Genomic DNA, 9,595 nt, shown 5'->3' with positions numbered 1-9,595 from the left:
GTGAGAGTTTCACGGGATGCTGAGGTGTATGACAGGCTCTTCTCTTCCCCAGGTGTACAAGGGCTTGGACATCATCACGAACAAGGTTTCTCCCCAGGATCAGCGTCTGTGCAGGCACCACATGATCAGCTTTGTGGATCCCCTTGTCTCTAACTACACAGTGGTGGATTTCAGAGACAAAGCTGTGGCTCTGATATCCTTTCACGCTGCGGCCTGCCTGGCCGAGCAGATATGGACTTCTCCCCTCCACAGCCAGGCCTGCAAGAGAGATCAGTGTTTGCGTCAGCCTTGGGCTCAACACATTGCAACCAACTGTTTTTCAGAGGATACTGCTGGTGAGGGGGGCTTGGAGCTGCTTTTACCCAACTGATGCTCTGGGCAGCCTCTACTCAGGGCTGGTTGGGGAAGATCTCTGCTGCACCGCAACAGTGCTGAGCCAGGTATTGCCCTCCCTGGCAGTCCCTGGGTGTCCCTGAGTTTTAGTGGTAGCTGACCTGGGTAGCAGAGGATAATGAGAGATGAGGGACACTTATAACCCTGACCTGCAGCCTCAGTGGCTCCTTGGGGCTGGGAGAATGGGGTCTGGGCCGCAGGCTCCTGCTCCCCACGGCCCTTCCTCCCTGCTCTGCATCTCTGCTTACACTCCCTGACTGTGGCACATTGAAGATATCTTTGCCCGAGACAAGATCCCGATTGTTGTGGGAGGAACCAACTACTACATTGAGTCGCTGCTCTGGAAGGTCCTGATCAACACCAAGGTACCGTTGGGGGGCTGGGGATCCCTCCGGGAAAGGGTGAGCCCCACGTTCAGGGAAGGCTTCCCGTGACTGGGCAGGGTGCTCTCCCTGCTAGAGTGGGTCAAGGAGAACCAAAAGCCCCTCAGTCACTGTATGGGTCTGTGCTGGCCTTGCACAGGGATGAGTGCCTTGACTCAGCACTGCCTTGTGCCCCACAGGAGAAGGCCAGCACAGCCCCCAGGCCGGTCACCAACAGGAAAGTGGAGCTGGAGCAGCTGGATGGCGTTGAGCTTCATCGCCGCCTGAGCCAGGTGGACCCAGAGATGGCGGCCAAGCTACACCCCCACGACAAGCGCAAATTGGCCAGGTGAGCTTGGTGTGCTGGGGACAGGGGGTGCCAGGGCCCAACACCCCTTCCCGAGGGAATTGTGTGCCTGGGAACATGGCAGGATGGGCTCTCCTATCCCAGGCGGGTGCTCTTAATCCCTTAGCAAGGTGCTTGGGGACCTTGGAGCACTGACGTTGGGGAACTCTCTGGGATCTGAGACCTTTGGCCACGCAGCCCCTGTCTTGAATTGCCTTTGGGGTTCAGAACAGCGCATTGCTCCTGGCTTGTGTGCGCCGGGGCTGCTCCCGCTGCGGTGCCCCAGCAGTAGGGTTTATCTGGAGCTATTTAAAGAGCAAGCTGCCGTGCTGGCTGAGTAGCATACCTGAGCTCTGTGGGAACAGCATGGCAGCAAGACCAGGCTTGCTGCTTTGGCGGGCCCATCCCAGCCGAGCCCTGGCCCTGGGGGAGCAGAACACCGCCCACCCCATTCGCACGGTGCAGGGGGTTGAAGGGTTGGGCACCCAAGTGCAGCTTCCTCCACCTCCCTGGCTGGGCTGGGCTGGGCTGAGCTGGCAGTAATGGTTCGCAGCATTGGCAGCGCTGGCCCCTTCCCCCCAGCCCTGCCTGGCTGGAAAGGGCAGGGCTGGGGCCAGAACCCCCTCCCCTGCAGGGCTTGTCCCGCTGCCAGGCAGGAGTGGGTGGCTGTGCTCTGGGCTCCTTGGGTGCCATTGCTGTGCTCTTCGCTGCATTTCACCCCCAGGACCTGGGTGTGCTTGGGATGCCGGGCATGGGAGGGGGCAGAAACCTGCCCTCCCCCCACATGAGAGGGTTGGATCGCAGCAAGTGTCTGCGGTTCTTTTTGCCGGAGCCCCCAGGGCTGCTGGGGAAATGGAAAAGCTCACCCTCACCCAGCCTCTGAGCTCTGTCTGTCTCTGCTTACAGGAGCCTCCAAGTGTTTGAAGAGACGGGGATCCCCCATAGTGAAATCTTGCACCAGCAGCAGGAGGAGGAAGGTGGGGGGCCCTTAGGTGGGCCCCTGAAATACCCACATTCCTGCATCTTGTGGCTCCATGCAGACCAGGCAGGTGAGAGTAGGCTCCTGGCTGGCTGAGTAAAGTGATGCAGGATTAGGGCTGACTCCCTGCTTCTGTGCAGTCTCCACCCTGAACAAGGCAGCAATTCCTTTGGCATCAGCGGGCACGACAGAGGACTTGCTCCTCTTGCTGGCTGGGCTCTGCCTTCTTCAGGTGGGTCAGGAGGCTGGCAGTACCGAACCACATCCTGGCACATAGTCCAGGTGTGGGCCTCCCGAGGCCACGACTCCGAGCGGCTGAGCGTGTTGTGCTCTCCTCCTCCCAGCTCTGGACCAGCGGCTGGAGAAGCGGGTGGATGACATGCTGGCTGCGGGACTGCTAGAGGAACTGCGGGACTTCCACCGACGCTACAACCGAGAGAAGGTGGCTGAGAACCGGTGGGTGAGAAGCCAGCTCCCTTTCTGCTCCCACTCCCACCTGCCAAACCCTTGCAGGGACCAGACCAACTCTCCCTGCAGCATCTCCAACGTGTTGCTGCTCCCAGCCCTCTCCTGGCAGCGTCTGCTCCTGAGGCAGGGCCAGCAGACGGGATGGGTGCCTGCCTCTGCGGAGGCACCGTCAGCGGAGAGGCCTGAACCAGCCAGATCCACCAGCACTTCCTGATCTTCCCTGCCAGAACCCTTAGACCAGGGTTGGTCAAACAGCAGAGTCCCCGTGAGTCTTAATGTTGAATTAATTTTGCCTGGACTATACTTGCCAAGCGGTGACATTTCCCCTCAGTAAAAATTACTTGGCGCTGCCTGAGTGTTCATACAGGAAAGCTGACATGGGGTGGCACTGAAGGCACTGGTCTGCGTTCCTGTGTGTGCCTAGCTTGCCCTGTCCCCTGAAGCCATGGGCTTGTGGCACCTGGGGAGGTCCCTGCAGGGTTAGACGCAGAGATCTCAGCTATTCTGGGGAGGGTTGAGGTCTCCCACTCTTCTGAAGGAGATGGCCTTGACCCCTGCCTCTTGTCTTGTTCTCCAGGCAGGATTACCAGCACGGCATCTTCCAGTCCATTGGCTTCAAGGAGTTCCACGAGTACCTCGTCAGTGAGGGGAATTGCTCACCCGAGACCAGTGCCCTGCTGCTGCAAAAAGGTGGGAGGAGCACCCTGCATGCCCTACACCCCTCAGCCCCGCGCAGCTCCAGGTGACACTGTGTGACGGTCTGAACCAAGCTCAAACCTTGGGGCAGGTCTTGTTGGGCTTGAGCTGCACCCTTCCCTATGCATTTTCCACTTCTGCCAGCCCAGGGAGAGCAGGGACTCATTTTTCAGCAATTCCTTCCAGAGCAATTCCTCCCTCCCTTCCCCCAGGCCTCCTTGTGAGGTGTACTGGGCACAGCGTGACCTGGGATCTGGAGCTGGTCCACTAGTGACCTGGGTGATGGGATCCCAGCTGGGGTGTGAATGCTGTGGAGAACAGGGCTAGAAAGAAGGAATGAAGCAGAACTCAGCATCTGGTTCGGCAGCATTGTGGTAGGAAGGAATCTGGGGATCTAGTGGATCACAACATGAGTCAATAGTGAGGCACTCTTTGATGACATGTTTCATTCTGGAGTGTCTGGACTGATGTGCTGTTGTTAGAGGAGAGACCTGCTCTGTTCTCAGCACAGCGGAGGTCCCAGGCAGAGTCGATCTGTGTTGAGGAGGGTTCAGTGCGAAGTAGAGGTGGAGACTGAGGAAACCACAGAAATGATAAAAGGCTTGAAAACAAGTCTGGTGCAGGAGACACTTGTTGTGTCTGCTCAGGAGATGATTAGAGAGGGATAAGATAAGTTTGGTACCAAGTATTGAAAGGTTGTACAGTGGTAAACCGTCCTCTGGGCCCACTGTGGGTGCGACAAATAGCCCTGGGCTCCATTTGCACAGAGAAGTATTCAGTTAGGCATTATGAGAGTAGTGCAGCCCCTGAACAGATTGTCCAACCTGCTAAAATCTTCAGGGCTTAGGTGTTAGGCCCTTCCCACCCAGTGTTCGTTCAGGGATAATTTGGGACACCTTGTCCAGCGCTTCTGCTCTACCGCTGCCCCTCACTGTCTGGCAGGGCTCAGCCTCTTCACTCTGATGGCCACTTCTCACTGTTGGCTTGGAGACCTCCAGACTGACAGTAGAAATACTTCTCTTAAGCGAGTGTGCTACCATCCAGCATAAACTTCTGTCTTGTGTGATTTCCCCCGACCTGAGCCGACAGCCTCTTCTCACTCTGCTCTGAGCTCAGCTTGCAGCATGGCACTGACCTTTGGGTTTTTTTAATCCCTTTATTTCAAAGGGATTCAGGCCCTGAAACAGGTGACCAAGAGATACGCCCGGAGGCAGAACAAATGGGTCCGAAACCGCTTCCTGCGACGTAAGTCCTCTGTTCCTATGCTACCTTGCCATCCCTGTTCTTCCATCTCTTCTCATCCCTCCTAGTGCATCCCCTGCTCCCAGCTCAAGAGAGGAGAGTGGTGGGTCTGGTGCTTTGTGGCAACGTGTGTTGGGGCAGACATGAGTCTGGCAGAGATCAGACGATCCTGCCCGAATTCTTCCTGCTGGCCCAGGCTGCCCTGGCTCTGCAGGTCTCTGCCACCGGCACCCAGCGCCCCAATCCACTCACAAGGCTCTGCCCCCATTCCTTCCCACATGTTTGGGTTGCAGAGCAGCTGCTTGGCCCTCCCAAGACAGCCCACCTGGCACTGTCCATGTTTATCCTGCCCACACCCTCTCTGCCCAGACACTCAGGAAGCCAGCTCCTTCTCACTGCTTCCCGTGTACCCCTGGCTGCCTGTCAAGGGAAGATCTTCCCCTCTCAACAGAAGTGCCATCAGGAGGGCTGATAGGCCAACAGAACAAAGCAATCAAAGGCTCAGCCCTGTGCCAGGCAGCGGTAGGTGATGATGGCTGCAGCATCCCTGCAGTCTATCCTGCCGACGGCTCCTGAGGGGCTCAGGGAGGGGGTGCCCAGCACAGTCCCTCTCTCCAAGCACCCGCATGTGCTCCCTGTGCAAGGCGAAAGGCCCGGTTGACAGCTGCCCTCCAGAGCGGGACCCCATGGGCTGCTCTTAGCCGGGGCCACGCTCGCCACGGTGGCCAGGAGCCAGCAGGACTTCCCCGTCCCAGCCCCAGCCTTGGAGCAGGGCCAGCAGCAGCAGCTGGGAGCCGGGCACTTGTTGAAAGGTGCTTGGTAGGGGCAAAACAACAATAAAATAATGAAGAAAAAAAAAAAAGGGGCAGGGAGAAACTTGAATCAAAAGACAGGCTTTGAACGAGGTGCTAGAGGTTTCCTGGAGCCATGTGCTTGGTGGCTGTGGCTCACCTTTCTGGTGGCAGGTGTGCTTCAGATCAGCCCTGTCGGGAACTTGTTTGTGGTTACAGCAATAAAAAGCAGCACCTGCTGGAAACTGGCACGGGGCAGCCTTTGATGGCTTTGTCCGAGCAGGGCCGTGTGCCCGATGTCTGCGGGCAGGTGAGCCGCAGCAGGGCAGCGATGTCGCCGGAGAGAGCGGGTGCTCTCTGATTGCAGCTGTCTTGCCCTGGCTGGGCTGCAGTGAGCACCCCGTGCCCTCGCACCGGGCTGAGGGAGGCCAAAGGGGTGGCTTTGAAACTGTGCCTTGTCAGCTTGAGGCATTAGTGAAGCATCTCCCGCTGTGCCCTGCTACTGGGAGCTGGGAGCATTGGCTCCCGCAGCCGCACAAGCAATTACAGTTCGGAGTGGGAACCTGCGCCTGCAGATTCCTCATCCAGACTCCATGCCTGCGTCTCCTTGTAAGCTTTGTGTGATGGCTTTGTGCCTGGATCTAGCTTTTTGATCTTCTGCGGCCTCCTGTGGACCACAGCTGCGATGAAGTGTTTGTTGTTGTGATGGGCTGTTGGCATGCTCGGGTTTTGTAATGCTGTCCCGAAGGCAGACAACCATGAAGATGCTTGCTTGAGTTCTTAGGCATTCTTGCTGTTGGCGAGGGTATTGCCCCCCCATGCTGAGGTCTTTGGTAATTTTGGCTCTGGAAAGGCTGGTGCCATTTGCTTCTGAATGCTAAAGGGCAGCTAGATAGGAAAAAGCAGATTGCCCCTGCTCACAGCGTAGCCCCATGGGTGCTGGGACATGATGCTGGGGGGGTTCTGGTGGTGACCTGCCTTTCTGTGTCTCCATAGGTCCTGGGCCCAACGTGCCCCCAGTGTATGGCCTGGAGGTGTCTGATCTGTTGCGGTGGGATGAGGATGTGCTGAAACCTGCTCTGGAGATTGTGGAGAGCTTCATCCAGGTACTGGGTAACTGGAGTTAACACGTGAGCCGTGACTGAGAAGCCAACTTCTCGGTGGTCTCCAAGCCCCATAACTCGGCACTTAGTCTCTCCCATGAGCGGGGCTGTCTGCTCACATGTCCAGCCTTGGGCTTTCCTCGCAGTGACAGAGGGTTGTTGTGTAAGCTGAAAATTTCTCCTAATGCTCAGTACTCTGCTTGTCTTGCACGATAAAACTGCAGCGTCTGTCCTGCTAACCTTAGTGTCTGGGTATGGCAAGTTCACATCCCAAACTCTACCAAAGTGAGCACAACCAAGCAAATTTTCATAGTAGAAACCAATCTGAGACATTATTTAATCTACAGGGACGTGAGCCCCCAGCAGAGCCTGTGAAAATGGAGTATGATGTAAACGAGAACAAACGGAGTCATCGCGTGTGTGAGCTCTGCGACAGAGTCATCATCGGGGACAGGGAGTGGGCAGGTAGGATCCAGCAAGGGGGAGAGGAGAGGACCTGGGAGGGGGCACAGCGAGCGCAGTAATGTGAAGGGATGGAGCGAGGCAGTTCTCCGAAGCAGAGCGGCTTCCTTGGCTGTCTCTGCTTGGCCGGATGACCCTCAGCACATGATCTTGGGCTTTCAAGGATTGTTTACAGCCCGTGTGTGAAAGCAGCCATTTGCAAGCCCAGAGGGGGTGCAAGAGCTGTGCCACAGCAGCCATCTGTCGGGCTTCCCCCCCTTCCCCGGCACCCAGTAAACACTGCCACTCTCTGTCGTCACACCAGACATGGGGATCTATACGTAGCATCAAGCCTCAGAGCTGTCTGTGTTTAGTCAGGGCTGCTGGTCCTTTTCAGCACTTTAGGTACTTTGTCAAAAAGCACAGAACAAATTTGTTTCTTCTAAAATTTTGTTGTGTAAAATGAAAGTTTCTTAATGTTTTTAATAGCTCAGTTTTGCTCCAATATCTCTGATTTGTGTGGGTTTTTAAAAAAGAAAAAGTATTCCTAGCTGTAATGGTAATAGAAAGGGATTTTCTATTTTCAATAGACTTACTTTAAAAGAGCTCAGCTGGAATCAGATTAACTCAGTGAATTTATCTGTGCTGTGAGGGTCATGCTGAGAACCAGAAACAAAAAGTAGTGGAGAAACTGGCTGCAGAAATGAAACTGGTAAATCTCCATGTGTTGCCCAAATCCAGTATATGCAGGCACAATGCAAAGATAAATTTCCCAGGTCATTGGTTGTCGGATTTGAATGAGTCGCTCATTCCTATTGAGCCGTGGAACTGCCGAAAGCAAAGATGGAAGTTGGCTCAGACTAGGAAGCTCATTGTAGTGAGATCGGTTTGTCAGTGTCATTGTTATGTTAGCCGGTCTAAGCTGTCTCAGCTTGGAGGTGCTTTGAAGGAGCTCTACCTACTGCAGAAGTAGAGGACTCTGAAAGCTGTTGGGGTCCATGCCATCCTTCCAGGTCCAGCATTATTTTGTGACTGAGTGGGAACCCCCAAGATCCCCCTGAACACCACAGCTGCATCTACATGTCCTCTCGGGATGTTGTCCCAAATTCTGATAGATGATGACGATACCTTTCTCAACCAAGACCAGCGGTTGTTCTCTGCATCCAGCTGAATTTGGCTCAAATCCCCAGATAGTGGGAGAAAAATGGTCCAAAACCTGGGTGTTACTTGTAACTGCAAAATGTGAAAGCTCAAAGGGAAGTGAAAACAGTAGTGGGAGCTGAGCTGATCTGCAATCTGGTCTGTTTTCTTAAGTCAAGTTAAAGATAGTTCTGGGAACTGCTTCCCAGTACACCACTGGCTCTGGAAGATTTTAAATTTTTGTCTAATTTTACAATTTGTATGGATTTAAAAGAGCGCACCTCCCCAAACAGCAGCAGAAATCAGCGCTTCTTCCAGCCACTGTAAGCTTTGGTGTTGCTTGCAACAAATTGTAAGAGGTGAGACTTCATTTCAAGCTGAGGGTGACCCTACAGCATTGTGATAAAGCAGCAGCGCTGCATGTAATTTCATCCTTTGGCAGAAAAGGATGACTGGAAAACACCTGAGGGCCTTGATTCAGTGAGCGCATACCCTTGTTTAATTAAGGCCCTGCTTGAAAAGTTTGCTGCTTTAATTGCTGCTCTGATGTCTTGGAAATAGCAAACCCGCCCTGCTAAGATGGTACATTGGTCTAGTTAGACAAAGCACCTTCTACTTAGATAATACCACTGACACGGGAGGTTTTACTGTCCTTAAGTATGTGACTTCAAACAGAAATGCCACTCCTGCTGCCCCGCTGTGTCAGTACAAGTTGCATCCCTGGGATTACGCCTCTGTTCCCAACCGACTCCTGCTGATGTGCTCTCGTAGCTGGGGGCCTTGCCCTGGAGTTATGCAAAAGCGTAATTATGCTCTGGGCTCAGTCCCTAGCTGCTCTGTAGATGTACAGGATATCCCTAGTACTGTGGTGCAGGCAGCTAGGCTTACAAATGATCCTGGCAGCGCTCCATGGGGTGGCAGAGAGTTGCACAACCTCGCCCGCATCCTGCAATGTGCCGCCTCTTTGGTAACGCTTCCCTTTCTCCCATCCTCCCGGCATCGTGTCTCGGTTGTGACCACACTTGCTGGGAGAGTCAAGTCCTGACAATCTGGAGTCTCCTGCATATACAGAACCAGGATTTTTCCCTCTCCCAGTCCTTCCTCTGGTCAGGAGAAGGCTTGGAAGTGTTGTGCCCCTCTGAGCCCCGATAGTTTGGCCTAGAGGTGTCCTGAGAAACGGCCAGGGCAGGGCGTGGGAGTTCACTTTTCTGTGGGAATGAATTGCGCCGGAGGATGGGAAGGGAGGGTGCTCTGCTCTGCACTGCACAGAGGGATCGCGTCGGGTGTTTCCTTCTCCAGGTTCCCCAGAATTAAATGCTCTGTTTGCCTCTTCCTCCAGCTCACACACGATCCAAATCCCACCTGCACCACCTGAAGAAGAGAAGGAGGCTGGAGGCTGCCAGCTGTGCTGCAGAGACCGAGAGGGACAGTGGGGGTGCAGAGACCTCGGAGGAGGACAGCAGCTTGCCTTTGCCGTAGGCACGCAAACCGGCTGGTGAAAGGGAGCAGCCGCGCTTCCACCTGTACCGCGAGGAAGTGACTTAGTCCTGGGTGGCCTTGAACTGAACAGAGTCATTTTTTTCGGGATGAGGCAGGTGCGTAAATGACGGCCAAAGGCTGTCAGCTGCAGCAGA

At 54.9% G+C, this 9,595-nt stretch overlaps 1 protein-coding gene across 1 annotated transcript; it reads left to right on the top strand.

The window, feature by feature from the left end:
- Nucleotides 1-55: 55 nt before the first annotated feature.
- TRIT1 (tRNA isopentenyltransferase 1) lies at nucleotides 56-9,440 on the top strand. The gene is made up of 10 exons (XM_009706701.1): nucleotides 56-193; nucleotides 660-758; nucleotides 956-1,104; nucleotides 2,008-2,150; nucleotides 2,425-2,536; nucleotides 3,126-3,238; nucleotides 4,412-4,489; nucleotides 6,274-6,383; nucleotides 6,728-6,845; nucleotides 9,301-9,440. The coding sequence occupies exons 1-10, from the start codon at nucleotides 122-124 to the stop codon at nucleotides 9,438-9,440; spliced, it is 1,134 nt and encodes a 377-aa protein (XP_009705003.1). The 5' UTR covers nucleotides 56-121.
- The last annotated feature ends 155 nt before the right edge of the window (nucleotides 9,441-9,595 follow it).

The sequence above is a fragment of the Cariama cristata genome, unplaced genomic scaffold, assembly GCF_000690535.1.
Source record: "Cariama cristata isolate BGI_N322 unplaced genomic scaffold, ASM69053v1 scaffold24908, whole genome shotgun sequence".
NCBI lineage: Eukaryota > Metazoa > Chordata > Aves > Cariamiformes > Cariamidae > Cariama > Cariama cristata.
This window is presented reverse-complemented; position numbering and strand designations above follow the sequence as displayed.

Coding starts and splice junctions, on each gene's coding strand:
- TRIT1 (XM_009706701.1), top strand. CDS start 122: ATGATCAGCTTTGTGGATCCCCTTGTCTCTAACTACACAGTGGTGGAT. Junction 2,537..3,125: donor GAGAAGGTGGCTGAGAACCG/GTGGGTGAGAAG, acceptor CTTGTTCTCCAG/GCAGGATTACCAGCACGGCA. Junction 4,490..6,273: donor CCGAAACCGCTTCCTGCGAC/GTAAGTCCTCTG, acceptor GTGTCTCCATAG/GTCCTGGGCCCAACGTGCCC.